The 15,656-nt window shown below is 34.7% G+C and overlaps 1 protein-coding gene across 4 annotated transcripts; it reads left to right on the forward strand.

The window, feature by feature from the left end:
* Positions 1-832: 832 nt before the first annotated feature.
* On the forward strand, positions 833-10,856 carry LOC111369667 (pumilio homolog 2-like). Of its 4 annotated transcripts, none has more exons than XM_022991271.1 (10): positions 833-1,902; positions 3,176-4,273; positions 4,376-4,707; positions 4,789-4,930; positions 5,048-5,155; positions 5,380-5,592; positions 5,684-5,794; positions 7,824-8,018; positions 9,637-9,811; positions 10,433-10,856. In XM_022991271.1, the coding sequence occupies exons 1-10, from the start codon at positions 1,264-1,266 to the stop codon at positions 10,468-10,470; spliced, it is 3,051 nt and encodes a 1,016-aa protein (XP_022847039.1). In that variant the 5' UTR covers positions 833-1,263; the 3' UTR covers positions 10,471-10,856. The 4 variants fall into 4 exon arrangements, with proteins under 4 accessions (XP_022847039.1, XP_022847037.1, XP_022847038.1 ...); XM_022991269.1 differs by having other exon boundaries at positions 833-1,093; positions 1,177-1,902; positions 3,176-4,707; XM_022991270.1 differs by having other exon boundaries at positions 833-1,086; positions 1,177-1,902; positions 3,176-4,707.
* Positions 10,857-15,656: the final 4,800 nt, after the last annotated feature.

Consider the following 15,656-nt stretch of genomic DNA (forward strand, 5'->3'; position numbering starts at 1 on the left):
TCAATAAAATAGTATTATACGCAAATTCAAAATTTTTCTTCTTTTTTAACCACACATTTTCTATCAATACACTATTCAAAAATGTATTCTCATAAAAATAATATGGCTTAAACAGGTGCAAAATATTGATTTTTTTGAAAAATGTATGATTAGAAAGTAATGCCTTATCTAATTCCCATCTTTTTAATATATATTTTTCTATCTTCTCTTCAAATCACATGTACTTCAATAAGATAATATTACAAGCAAATTCAAAATTTTTTCTTAGTTTTTAGAATTAAGCCTCGATGATAGAAAATGGTTGACAAAGGCGATGAGCACCTCTCACATGTCTGTGGGCCTCGCTTGAATTAAAAATTCAAAAAAAAGGGGGCCCCCTATTGTGTAAGTGTCAATCAGGTTGTATGCTAACCATTTTTTTGTCATTGTAGCATCTTTCTATTTTTTTAATTATACATTTTTAATCAAATCACCTTTTCATTTTTTTTGTGCAAAAAATGGCATCAAACATACTATAAAAAAAAATTAAATTTATATATAAATTATTTCATTTAAAAAATATGTGATTAAAAATGAACATGAAGAAAGTGAAAAATCTATGGAAACTCAAAAGGGCATAATAGAATTACATAAATTAAACAACTTAATTCCTTGGCCTAACTTCCAGTCACAGTTTTTATCAATTTATTCCTGCATAGCAGTGATTGAAAAACAAAACCCTAAAGGGGTTCTGTGTAAGAACAATTCGCCGCCAGGATGATTTACTAGGATATAATTGAACGAAAAAAATTATAAACCTCTCTCTGCTACAACTTAATTCCTTGGCCTAACTTCCAGTCACAGTTTTTATCAATTTATTCCTGCATAGCAGTGATTGAAAAACAAAACCCTAAAGGGGTTCTGTGTAAGAACAATTCGCCGCCAGGATGATTTACTAGGATATAATTGAAGGAAAAAAATTATAAACCTCTCTCTGCTACCTGCTCTCTCTCTCGCTCACATCTTTGCCCACTTACATTTTTTTCCCTTTTTTCTATTTTATTGAAATTCAATGGGAAAGAATACATTTTGTGGTTGATCCTGGAGGTTTGAGGTTAAAGCTTTAATTTTTAGGTTTTTGATCCTAGGATGGTTGGTTTTTTATTACTAAAGTCTTGGTCTTTATGAATTTTTTAGGGTTTGTGGCTGTTGGTATTGTTAATTTATATTTCTTTGTGGAATGACTGAGTAAGTAATTGTGGGATTTTGGGTTTGTGAAACAAAATGTTATCTGAATTGAGTAGGAGGCCGACGCTCAGAAACAATGAAAATTCTTTTGGAGATGAGTTGGAGAAGGACATAGGATTGCTGCTTCGTGAACAGCGGAGCCAGGAGGCTGATGATCTAGAGAAGGAGCTGAATTTGTACAGGAGCGGGTCTGCTCCACCTACTGTTGAGGGTTCCCTGAATGCTGTGGGTGGGTTGTTCAACCACGGTGGCGGCGGCAACAGTGGTGGCTCAGCCTTTGCTGAGTTTATTACGAACAAAAATGGGAACGGGTTTATTTCTGACGAAGATCTTAGGTCTGATCCTGCATATTCCTCTTACTATTATTCAAACGTCAATTTGAACCCAAGGCTACCGCCCCCTTTAATGTCAAGGGAGGATTGGCGGTTTGCACAGAGACTGCAAGGAGGGAATTCTGCAATCGGGGATAGGAGGAAGGTGAATAATCAGAGTGATGGTGGTGATGGGGGGACATCACTTTTTTCAATGCCACCAGGGTTCAATTCGAAGAATCAGGAGACTGATAATCAGGCTGATAAAGTGCAGGGTTCTGTGCAATGGGGTGGTGATGGACTCATTGGTTTGCCTGGACTGGGACTAGGCAGTAAGCAGAAGAGTCTAGCTGAAATATTTCAGGTGAATATGCTTTGATGATTTATTAAGAATTTATTGGGCACATCCTTTCTTTTCTGAGATTGCAACATTGTTGTCGATGCTGAAGATCACCGACCTTTTTCTATCTTATATCTGTTGATTATGCTAAACTTTCAAATATGTGACTCTTTAATTCGTTTTTTTTGGCTCTGTTCTTTTCTATGTTTAAAGTATGTATGTTTATTTATAAATTATCGTTTCTATGCAAGTATTAAACTGCTTATTGACAAATTTGATATATCCATTTTGCTGCTTTAGTTTACATGAGATGTTTGTTTATATGAGAATAGGCCTCCCTCGCCCCGCCTTTTGTACATTTGGTAGTTATCTACGTTTTGGAAAGCATTTTATAATAGGCTTAAATTTAAGTTTCTACATTACATCTGTTGATCACTGATAATTTATTGAAGTTATAACTTTGTTCATTGGTAGTTAATATTACTTTTGGAAAAATAGTAGTTTTGATTGCAGTGTAGAATTAGGTAAGAGTCCCCTTATCTCTTTGTTTCCTACTATATTTGCTGTCTGACTACAAAATAATTGCTGCGTGAAAATGGACATACAATTTTTTTAAGTCATTGACCATCATATGCTTTTTTCATTTAAAATTTTCTATGTGAATTTGTTGAACCAGTTTTATTGCATGATTGGTGATCTAGTGTGTTTGTCAATGGCAACATGGATGTGATCATATCTATTTTTCGTTTCTGCAACTGTATTTTTCTGTCTAGCTGGTCCTATCAGTCGCAGAAATTCCCTTAATGTGATCTGAACTTAATGTTATAATTTGCATCTTCATGGATGAAGTCTTCAACCCTGATTGATGTAAACTATTTTTTAGGCTTTTCAAGTTGATATATATTAGGATCTTGTCTTGAAACTCAGCTAATGATTACGCAGTTAAATTTTCTGTTTCATATGTATCAAGAAAAGAAAATCAGGAACTTTTTTCCTATGTGATTCCTTGCTACTTCAAGTTAAGCATTTGGTGCGTTTGGTCATTTTTTGTTGTTTTTTATTGTATTGTCTTTATGGTTGAAGAGCATTAAAATAGTATTTACGACCCCTTTTTTCCCTCCATGTGATCTTCTGTATGATCTAGTTGCCTTCCCCACCACCAAGAATGCTCTGTTGGTAGGAAGTTGCTTTAGCTCACAGTTCTGATATTCTGAACTCTGTTATTCCCCTGTCGCAACATGGAAATAGTTTTCCCCATGTCCTTTGTGATTCATCCTATCACTTGATATCTGTGCAGGATGACATGAACCATGCTAATCCTATATCTACACATCCTTCACGCCCAGCAAGTCGAAATGCTTTTAATGAGAATGCTGATCCTATGAGTTTGGCTAAGACAGAGCTGGCTCATGCACTCCATGATTTGACATCTCCAGACCCTATACGCTCTACTTCCAATATCCAGGGCTCATCTGCTACGCAACATGTTGGACCACCTGCATCATATTCTTATGCTGCTGCACTGGGTGCTTCCTTGTCAAGAAGCTCGACTCCTGATCCTCAACATATTGCACGGGTTCCTAGTCCTTGTCCTACTCCCATTGGAGGAGGCAGGATGGGTGCTTCAGGGAAGAGAAATGTTAACAGTCCCAACTCCTTCAATGGCGTTTCATCTCACACAAATGAGTCTACAGATCTTGCAGCTTCTTTGTCAGGCTTGAATATTTCAAATGGTGTTATGCATGAGGAGAATCATTTGCAATCTCAGATTGAACAGGGCGTTGATGACCATAAGAATTATCTATTCAATTTTCCAGGTGGTCAGAATAACACAAATCACCAAACATACATTAAGAAATCTGATGCTGGGCAGTTCAATATGCCTTACGTTTCCCAGTCGTTAAATATGATGGTTTCTGAATCTGGTGTAAGCAATGGCGGTGGCTCAGATCTTAGCAACTCTTCCCTTCCTTCTGAGCTTCGCAAAACTGTTCCTTCTAATAGCTCATACCTGAAAGGATCTTCAATCTCTGCCATTAATGGTGGGGGTGGCGTATTTTCTCAATATCAGCATTCACATAGTCCACATAGTCCAAATCAGCACTTATATAGTCCAAATCTATCGTTCTCTAGTTATGGTTTAAGTGGCTACCCCACAAGTCCAATATCAAGCCAACTTGGCAATTCGAATTTGCCTCCTTTGTTTGAGAACGCTGTTGCTGCATCTGCTATGGCTGTACCAGGGATGGACTCTATGATGTTGGGGGGATCAAATCTAGGTGCTGTTGCCTATGAACAGAACCTCAGTCGGATGGGAAATCAGATGTCAACGAATATGTTGCAGGCACCTCTTGTTGACCCTTTGTATCTTCAGTACATGAATGCTGCATCACAGGTTGCAGCTCCTAACGATCCTTCTGTTGATATGAACTACTTGGGTAATTCGTACATGGGCTTACTTCAGAAAGCTTATCTTGGTTCTCTGTTATCTCCACAGAAATCACAGTATGGTGTGAACTTGGGTAGCAAGAATAGTTATTCTAGTCCTCATGGTTACTACGGCAATCCTGCGTTTGGCGTTGGCTTGTCATATCCTGGAAGTCCCCTAGCAAATCCTGCACTTCCAAATTCACCTATGGGGCCTGGCAGCCCCATGGGGCATGGTGAATTCAACATGAGATACCCTGGTGGGATGAGAAACATAGCTGGGGGAGTCATGAGACCTTACATGGAGAACACCTTTGCTTCATCTCTGCTGGAGGAGTTTAAGAGTAATAAAACCAAATTTTTTGAACTTTCTGACATTGCTGGTCATGTTGTCGAGTTCAGGTATGTCTTGCTCAAATTAGCCTACCTTACCAGTTATGCTTGTTGAAATATATTTTATTTAGTCTTTATACCTGTGTGCAGTGCGGATCAATATGGAAGCCGATTCATTCAACAAAAACTTGAGACTGCCACAGTAGAGGAGAAGAACATGGTTTTTCAGGAAATTTTTCCTCAGGCTCTTACTTTGATGACGGATGTGTTTGGAAATTATGTAATCCAGAAGGTACCGATAATCTTTGGTCCTTTCTTCAGTCAATTTATGATTATATATGTGTACACATATATCCTGAGCTTTGGAGTCTATTGGTTCATACACTAGTGCTAAGTTTGGTCTTTTCAGTTTTTTGAACATGGAATGGCATCTCAGAGAAGAGAGTTGGCTAGTGAACTTTTTGGACATGTACTTACACTGACTCTCCAAATGTATGGTTGTCGGGTGATTCAAAAGGTAACTGCTTTGCACGAAATTCTTTGTTGATGTTCTTGTATATGCCATATTGAGGATCATGCATAAATCCTATCCACGACATGTAGTACTGAGGATGCTATATGTTTTTTTACTTTATCCTTCATTTCAATATGTTGTTTATATATATTTGTATGTTGTAACAATACTACAACTAATTGAAAATCTGGTATCGAATATCTAATGGACTTCATTTGATAATTCAGGCAATAGAAGTTGTTGATTTAGATCAGAAGATCAAAATGGTAGAAGAACTTGATGGTCGTATCACGCGTTGCGTTCGTGATCAAAATGGGAACCATGTGATACAAAAATGCATTGAATGTGTACCGGAGGAGCATATTCAGTTCATTATCTCAACATTTTTTGACCAAGTCGTGACTCTCTCCACTCATCCATATGGTTGCCGTGTAATACAGGTAAGAGAAAGTTGTTCTTAGTTTGAATTTCTAAGTTCCAGGCCATTTGTTTTTAAGGTGCTAAATTCTGTAAATGCTTACAATGTGGCAGAGAGTACTTGAACACTGTATGGACCCAAAAACCCAGAGCAAAGTGATGGAAGAGATTCTGGGGTCTGTAAGCATGTTGGCACAGGATCAGTATGGCAATTATGTCATTCAGGTTTGTATAGTCTTCAGTATGGCTCATTATGCCCCCGTTTGATTCCATTCTTTGGTCATAAAAATGAAAAATATGACTGTTATCCATCACATCAAGCCATTGTATTTGACTTTTTATCTCTTGTGTGGGTCACGTAACGCAAAATTTTCATTCTTACAAAACTGGATACCAAACGGGGCCTATAGTGCAGGCTTCTAACATTATTTATCTGACTATATTAAGGAATCGTGTGGATTGATTTGAAGTGAATTTTATTTTGTCAATGCTTTTGCTATTATGAAGTTTTATGAAGGGGTTATGCTTGTTATTAGAAGCATGATTTTTTTTGGCTGATATGCGTTTCTTTTAGTTTAGAGACTTTTGCAGTTTTCATCCTCAACCTTGGTGAAATGTAACAAATGTATCATGAACTTGATTTTAGCATAATTCATTCCCTACCTTTCAGTTACAAAGCAAAGCTGACTCTTCCTTTCATTTGGCCATTAAATGATGGATTTGCCCTCTTTAAATAAACAAAAATAAAATAAAGCAATAAAAGTGCAAAAATAAGAAAAATTACAAAGAGAGTTCCATAACTTTAAAAAAGGACAAATAATTCCTACTTAAAATAATTAAATACCCATTAACACAAATTAAAAAAATGGAATTTAGAAAAATTAAGCATTTCATCTCCCCAATTAACCATTACCACTCCATCGCTAGACACCACCTCCACAAATGCAATTTTGCCACTGGCAACAGCATTAGCGGCACCAGCACTACCCTAGACACAAGCCATATAAGGAAAACACTGGCATGCACAAATTATGAGCTTTAACTATGAAATCTTCAGAAGCAGAAACATAAACTAGAAAAATTAAGCAAAACCTATATATAATCTCCCAAATACACATAATTTAAACAATAAAAAAATGTTCTTTACTAAACATTACGTGTCCTCTTCCTGTTGTTGTACGACCTGCTCCGTCACATTGGCTTCAGTAGACAAAGCCACCACTACCAGTGAGTTTGAGAAGCGCAGTAGTCATTCAATTAACCAAAGTAAATAATGAACAAGCATCTTGGCATATTCCATGGGCCTTCTTCTTTGCAACAAAAACTAGTTAATGTTATGATCCAATTGAAGCAATTCTTTACCTACTCTTCATTAAAATGCCAAAGGAAGTATTAAATTGAAAAATTGATGGAGTGAATGAATGTGAAGTGACTGAATACAACTTTGTGTGAATCCGACAAAATTCAGGGGCTTTTAAAGCCACGTATCTTTTATAAAGATTTGGCCTCTCGTGTTATTGTGTGCTACGGGATTGTAGAAATCTTCCATCATCAACCATTTCAATTTACATTACAAATAATCTTTTCTTCTCATTACCCAATCCCGAAGACAAACAAATGGCACAAAAAGGTAGGAGCATGCTAATCTCACTTCTCTATATATGTGTGTGTATGCATATTCATTTACAAATGAGTGTATATGTACATGTATCTCTTATGGATAAAGATGGTGGTGGTGCCGCTGCTGCCTATTGATTGCATTTGTGGAAATGGTGTTTAGCCGTGAGTGGGTGAGGAAGACGAAATTTTTACTTTTTTTATTTTTTTTTTTCTGTTAATATTTACTTAATTTTTTAAATGGGATTTGTTTGTAGTTTTTGAAACGTTGGGACTTCCTTTGCGATTTTGAAAACCGGCCAAACCTTGCCACAGCAGCTATCATTTTTTTGCTGTTTTATTTTATTATTTAAAGTGGCATATAATGGTCAAAAATGGAAGGACGGGCGAGTTTTGCTACATAACTGGAAGGTTGGGGTGGATTATGCTAAAAAAATGTTGTCAGTAGATTCTTTACATTGTGCAGAGGTTGAAAACGAAAAGTGCAAATTTCGTTTTATTTTATAATGAATGTCTCATATTCGTTCCATGGGTAAACTTTTTCTTAATAAAAATGTGTTAAATAGGAGACTTTTGACACAATTTTTGTCTAATTGTTAAAGCTATTCGTAACTGTTTTTAAGTTTCCTTGTGATAGCATGTACTGGAGCATGGAAAACCTAATGAGCGTACTGCAATAATTCAAGAATTAGCTGGAAATATAGTTCAAATGAGCCAGCAGAAGTTTGCTTCTAATGTTGTGGAGAAGTGTTTAGCTTTTGGTGATCCAAGTGAACATCAACTCTTGGTAAACGAGATGCTTGGAACAACTGATGAGAATGAGCCCCTTCAGGTTCGTTACTCTGCGTAAAAAATCTGCTCAGAATTTTGTAGTTATTTTTTTTTTTCTTCTAGAAATCATGTTAAGGTTGATTGTGGCTTTGAAGTTTGGGATTTACCTGTGAGTTGACGATTGGGTCCATCGTTTACCCGTCAAGCTTATACCCCCTTGCACACAAACACCCCACCACCACCATCAAATCCAGAGTCATCTCGGTATCTAAAGAGAATGTGGGAAATGGACCTGGAGAATATTTTATTTATGTACAGTTCCTCTTTGTAATCCAAACTACATTCCTGATGATAACCCAAAAGAACGAACGTGGAAAAAAAAATTGATTTCCTGCAGCCTGCAGGTGGTCTAAATTCTAAAGACTTGTGTTACTATCTGTGTATAAGCTCTAGGCAAAATTCTAGTACCTTAGAAAATTAGCGAAGAAGTAAGGTGTTGAATTTAACCGTACTGGGCTCTGATGGGGGCTCTTATCATGTATACATGACAAGCTGAACTTTGATTTTTTAACTTCATCTTAAATTAATTGGAAGGAACATCGTTGGAGTTTGAAAATCTTTATTGCAATTGTAAGCCCTGCATGTGTCTTTTAAGATGATTCAAATTGTCTTCTAATCCTCAAGGGATTCGTCCAGCTCTCCATACAGGATGGGAATTTCACCCTTGTTGCATTATGATCTTTCAAATTCACTGTGTTACATACATATTTTACATTGTTAAATAATGCTTGGGATTTCATGAAATTGAAATTTATGGTTAATATGTTGGCGGGGTGTATAAGAAATGCTTATTTATTTTCCACGGAGAAGGGTGAAAGGATGGGGAGAGAAAAAGGGAACGGAAGAAAAACTCTTTCCTCGATTGACAGAGAAAGCCGGAGGGAATAAAGCTGAAAGACTCTTGTTTGGAATGCCTGGTGAAACCTAAGAAATTCATTTTAGTTGTATATGTCTTGTTTCGCAACATCTTATGTGTGTACGCATGTAAACATTGTTAGCCAAATGAATCCAGAGAAGTCAATAATGATTTTAGGTCTGGATTTTTTTCATTGTGGTAGGCTATAACTCTTTCAAATTCCTTGCCATCATGTCTTCTATTTCCTCCGTTCATGCAAGTGAGGGTGGAATGGAAAATGAACATTTCTTTTGTTTCTTTTCCTTTTGCATCTCATCAGGGATCAAATAAGTGATTTGGAAATTATGATGACTTCCCTCCTCTCCCGTTCTCTCTCTACTAGACAGGGACTTTACTTCTGAATTTTTAAATAAATGTAGATTTTGAATAGGAGATCCTATTTTGATGCTATTATTGAAATACTTAGTTTGTACTGCACATCTGAGAAAGTTATCGGATGAATTTCAAATCTTGCCAGTCATGTTTGCATAGTATAATTATGTAAAGAGGGATTGGTGGCAGCAGATAATATTAATGGGATAATTGAGAATGTTCATCTTGATTGTGCATCACAAGAGATTATATACAAGTTTGAGGTCCCCATTCTGTATTTTCCTCCTGTAGCCACTGTAAAATCTGTGAAATTATTGATTATTTCCCCAAGTTATATTCTATCTACTCTATGACTTATTTCCTTCTTATTATAACCTTCTCTTGTTTCCAGGCTATGATGAAAGATCAATTTGCTAATTACGTTGTACAGAAAGTGCTTGAAACTTGTAGCGATCAGCAGCGTGAACTGATCCTCTCAAGAATAAAAGTTCATTTGAATGCACTGAAGAAGTACACATATGGGAAACATATCGTAGCTCGAGTAGAGAAACTTGTCACTGCTGGTGGTAAGCAATTGTTACCATGTTGATTACTTTGGCAATTTTAATTCACAAGCCTTTTGGCGTTTCAGGTTAAGTTTGAATCCTTAATTACCTCTTCCCACTTCAAGGAACTGATATTTGCTTAACACTAGAAAGTTCTCAGAATGAGGAACACTTTGTGAATGGCGAATGCTTTTGCCATTTCTTCAAAAAGGACATAGAGACTTTGGTACATGTTTACCATTTTGCCTGTTGGCCCCCATTATCAAAAAAATGTATTCTTCTCTCTTATTTTTAGCAACACAATCTGTCATAAAATAATATCACATGTAAATCGAAAACTTTTACATCTTTTTCGACCACACAATTTCCAAAAAAATACTATTCCAAAAATTATAATTGCCACGTAATGGGGGCCAAATGGGGGCTTTATTACATTATTCTTTTAAATATTGTTAATTTTTTTATTTTTACAGAAAAATATATTAGCAATGTATTTTAAATTTTTGTATTTGATATTAAAATAAGAATCTGAATTAAAAAATCTTTCACACCCTATTGATAAAAAGTTTTCCCCATTGTACACTCTTACCACCATCTGCAGAGTTTACCTCAAGTTACCCATTTATTTTCATTTTCTTGCAGAGAGGAGAATCGCTGCTCAGTCCCCATATCCCGCTTAGATGCTGTAGGAAAGGAAGTAGTTGTACAGCTAACTGAGGCTAGTTTGAGCTACCTCTCGTCCTCTTCTTCCAACTTTGCTGCTCTGTCTTGTACCTATCTTTCATGAAGGTGCGAGCTAATTGCAAATAAAGAAGTTTCCTGTATTAAAAACTTGTACATTGTGTAGTTCTAAGTTTATACATAGAGTCTAGTAAGCTGAGGCTCAAAGGTCAAATGCTCCTGATGCCCGCGCAGTGGAATTATATGACGGTAAAATTTCTAAGGGTGTAAACATGATAAAAGTCGGGATAGTTTATATTGCGACGTGACTGTATAAATTATGCCATGTTACAAGTTTTTTTTTTTGAGGCGAGGCCAAGAATCATCATATTTGATAATTTTCTCATATTGCCGTGTGTGTTCAGTTCTTTAAGTTTGCGCTTGTTCTTGTATCGGTTATTGCAGCGACTTTGTGGAGTTAAATTATTACTTGTCACGGAACTTTGCTATAGGTTATTATTTGCAAAGTTACTCTTTACTTACTGAATTTTTCTATAGATTATTAATTGCTCCCCAAAACTGAACTTTGCTATAGATAACGCTGATAGTAATATGAGTGATTGATAGGTAACTTTGTTCAAATTTAGGTGAGCAACTAGAAACATTTTAAATTTCAGTGAATAAATAATAACCTATAACAAAGTTTAGTGGGCAAAGAATAAATTTTTAAATTTCAATGAGCAAGTAATAGCATGTAGCAAAGTTCAGCGACCATTGATCAAATTAATTCGACTTTTTGCAGGTTGATTTGTTTATGTTCTCATCTGCTTGTGCTGTTTCGAAATGGTATTTGCAAATCATACTTGCTCAATTGTGATTGGACTTCTGAATAATTATTGAGATCATGCTCTTGTTTGGGCAATCGAACATGCATATGATCGACCTGATCACATCTTGATGACCGAGAATATTTTCAATCATGGTGAAATTGAGCTACTGCTTGAGCATCATTACATAATTTTATTTTATTTATTTATTTATTTTTATTTTTTTTGGGAATTCATTTCAATAATTCATTCTCACAATAAAATAATTTTACACGAAAATTAAAAAAATAAAATCCTTAAAAGTAAACATGTTTTTTGAAAAATTACTATTACAAAATTTAGTCTCCCGGAGAGGGGCTCAAACAACTTAATTTTTGTTTGTTGGTTTGTGGAAAATGTACTCAAAAAGAGGAGGAATTTAAATTATAACAATGTTGGTATGACAACGAATAAAAGATTTTGAAGTTAGGTTAAAATGAAGACGTCTAAGTACTCAGTATATTATGCTCCCTCCCCCTTTTTATTTAATTTTTAAATCAAAGTGTCCGCCTTCGGAGACTATTCCTTAGGTCTGTGATCCGACCTCTCTTCACACAGACCAATTAAATCGCAGGATGTGTCTCCTATTAATCAGGGTCTAAGCGTCTCTCCAACTGAACTGTCAAAGTGCCTAGTGAGCCAATTCACGTTGCGCCTTGCCTTTCAAGACATTCCTACCTTTCAGGATAAATCTTGCTTTCCAGTATATGCCTTGCCTTCCAAGAGCCTCACGAATCGAACCCACGACCTCTGAACTGCCAGCCTTGAGAGAACCCTTCCTTTGCCAGTGGAAAAGTACCCCGGGGGGCAATTTTATGCTCTGCTTTCTTTATACATGTGGAATGTGTGCAGTCACATGATCAAATATTTTGATAGGTCGACGTCAAGATTAAGCTCTTGCTTGACACAACATGTGAAAATTATGAATTTTCTCTATTCCGTTTAAGATATAAGTTAAAGAAATTAAATTTATACACAATTGAAAAGGTCTAAAAGGCACAAGAAGTGATATGTGTTAAGGTCATTACAAGCCTAGGCGTGATCAACCGTGGTGTAATAAAGTGTTCTATTATTTTTAATATTATTTCATTATTTAGATCAATAAATAAATAATGCATACTTGAAAATTTATAGAACTTTATACATACTTTTCAAATTTTCAATAAAAATAATAATAATAATTCTTGAAATCTTAAATACTACACTAGTAATTAATATCTACCATTAGATTAAATTTGAATATGGTCTAAAACTAGCCTAATTTTATTGGCGACGAATTGAAAGTCGTAAAAAATTTGGAACATAAATTGGGCACAGAAACAAGATGGAGAAGGATAAATCCTTTAATTTGGGACAAACTCGATGGAGTCTGGGACTATCGGTGAGTTAAATTTGGCTAGTTGAGTATTTTAGAACACTGCTTAAACTCGATTCTTGTAGAGAGCTCCCAAATGCCGCGCTAAATGATTCTATGGCTGTTATGACAAGAAAAATAAACTACAAGAAATTTTGATCTTTTTATTTATTTATTTTTAAATCAAAAGTTGGACATTTTTATTTGGAATCATCTAAATGCAGACCAAATTAGTTAATTGTGTTCGGTTTCCGAAAATTTTAAATGTGTGGTTATGGTTTTTAGAACTAAATAGTTCTGGTTGATTTTCAGTTTTGCCTATAAAAGCAATCGGTCGAATAAAAACTACTCGGTTTTGCTTCAATTTTGACGTTGTTATGTTTGATTATATTTATAGAATAGTTATAGGTACTCGATTTGATTTGGTTCTCATTCGAATTAAATTAAATCAAATTATAAAGTAAGATCGAATTGGACCATGTTCATCCTCACTGGTACATGTATTTCCATTTTGTCTCGATCATGAAAATTAAGTTACCCCATGATGAAAATTGGTTTATGAATATATTGTATAGGACCGAATTGTACTTTTCAACACAACCTTTGCCTATAGTTTCGTCTCTCTCTCTCTCTCTCCAAACTTTTTTCTTAACATTAATTTTTTTTTTTCATTAATTGATTCAAATCATCCCTACTGATAATTTCCATCCAAAAGCCAGGTAGAAGGGCATGAAAAGATAACGCTCCCCTCACACTAAATAAACAAGAAATATACAATTCAAAATTAAAAGTTTAAGATTAAAAAAAAAAAGGAGAAAAATTATGAGCCTCTTCCCTCAAACATTGCACATCCCCAAACCCACATCCTAATTTAAATTATCTTTATTTTGTTTAGCGTAAAGGAAATGTTGTCTTTTCACACCCTTCTATTTTAAGATGTGTTTGATAGCAAGTGTAGAATTTACATTGAAAGAAAATTTATTTCAAGTAATTGAATTGCATATAAATTATTTGCATCGAAATTGTCAATTAAATGTATTTGATTAATTTTATTTTCAATCTAAAAAATGTTATACTTATTTATTTTTTATTGGTAGGTAGATGAGAGAGAGAGAGAGAGAGAGAGAGAATTGTCTGGAAAATAAAAATCTACTCTCACTAAAGAAAATATTTTTCTTGTTTTCAAGGAACATATGATCATGTGACCAAAACTAGAAAAATATTTTCCATGAAAAAAATATCAATCAAACAATACAAAAGTAGATATGAATTGTACCAGTGGCCAAGTAATGAAGGGTGTGTTTGTCACCCATTATTTGGGAAGAATGTATTATGTAATAGTGATTGATGTTGAAATGTGATTAAAAAATAAGAAATTTTTTTTATTTACGTGTAATATTATTTTAATGAAGAATGTGTGATTGAAAATGAGTACTGTAGAAAACATAATGGAAAAGAATGAGAGGAAATAGATGACAAACAAGGGCGAAATGTAAAACTAAGAAACATCGTGATCTAAAAAAAAAAAAATCTTGTAAACAAATATACAATGGACGGTAGGAGACTGAACGTTCAATTTCGCCTAATTGTTGAATTTCTTCTTTCACATACTTTTGTCATTTTGATATGAAGGACTTGGTGTCCCATCGTGGTGTTATCGTAGATAAAAAATTTCTTGAACTCTAAATATAGTGATACATTGTTCATGACTGACTGAATAATGTATCCGTTCCTTTGAGAGAACCAAGCTACACACGGCCTAATGATCAACCAACTTGAATTTGGTGTCATTCAAATTATAATAGACTAGAGTTTGTTGTAGTTCAAAATTTATGGATGTTCCATTCTAGTAACTTATTAGTTTAAATACTTGTTCATGATATTGAAAGAAAGATAAATAGAAAATATCCTCCCTATCTTGTGTTCTCTATATGGTATCAGAGCATATTAACATTCTGATGAGTTTCTTAAATCTATCGATGTTTGTTTGCATTTTAGAAGAACTAGAGATGGAGTCATTGGATATGTCGATTTTGATTTTGTTGGAGACCTTGATAAAAGAAGATCTCTTACAGGGTATGTTTTTATTATTGGTGGTTATGCTATCGTTTGAAAGCTACTTTACATACTACAGTTGCATTGTCTACTACTGAGATAAACTATATGGCTATTATAGAGGCTTGTAAGGAAGCCATTTGGCTAAAAGGACTGTTTGATAAATTCAGTAAAGAATTGCAGATTACTACAGGCTTTTATAATAGTTGGAGCATTATTTTCCTCACAAAAGATCATATGTTTCATGAAAAGACGAAGCATGTTGATATTCGGTATTGTTTTGTACATGAAGTTATTGCTCGTGATGATATTGTTATGAGCAAACTTAGTCCCCAAAATAATCCTAGTGATATGTATTGAGAATTATAAATTATAATTCTATCTCACTAAGAGCAATCAATTAAAAAAAGAAAAATAAATAATAAAAAACATACAAGATTTATAGAGGTTCGTCTGAATGTAAAATTATATAATTTCCCACAGGTACAGTAATTCACTATGATGAAAAAATGTTTACAAAAGAAAATTTCAATCATATCTCCTTTGACCTCTCTTTCTCTCTATTAGATGATAATACATAAAGCCTAAAGATTGCTCCCTATTTCTAAAATAAATTACGGCAAAACTGAATTTTACAAGGACTCCTATTTCTTCATAGATTTAACAAGAATACAAATTCCTAAACAATCATTAACTAAAATTTTAGTTCGTGGGACTTTGCTCTCTACCCCTCCAAGTTCGAGCCCCCACAACAACTTCATCACGGAAGTCGATTCGCGATGAAGCAATAATTAAACTCCACAACTTAACAATCTCTCACTTGGAGACTAATTTACCATCAAGAACTCATCAGCAACGGCAACAACTCCTCATTCCTCAAAATAGAAGTCCAACTAAATTTGCACAAAACTTCAGTTTCTTAATTGGAACA

This window comes from Olea europaea, chromosome 20, assembly GCF_002742605.1.
Source record: "Olea europaea var. sylvestris chromosome 20, O_europaea_v1, whole genome shotgun sequence".
Taxonomy (NCBI): domain Eukaryota; kingdom Viridiplantae; phylum Streptophyta; class Magnoliopsida; order Lamiales; family Oleaceae; genus Olea; species Olea europaea.

What these genes read in the sequence shown, in the direction of transcription:
- LOC111369667 (XM_022991268.1), top strand. Translation starts at nt 1,264, where the DNA reads ATGTTATCTGAATTGAGTAGGAGGCCGACGCTCAGAAACAATGAAAAT. An exon ending in GTCTAGCTGAAATATTTCAG is followed by an intron (nt 1,903 to 3,175) that starts GTGAATATGCTT and finishes ATATCTGTGCAG; the next exon opens with GATGACATGAACCATGCTAA. An exon ending in GGTCATGTTGTCGAGTTCAG is followed by an intron (nt 4,708 to 4,788) that starts GTATGTCTTGCT and finishes ACCTGTGTGCAG; the next exon opens with TGCGGATCAATATGGAAGCC.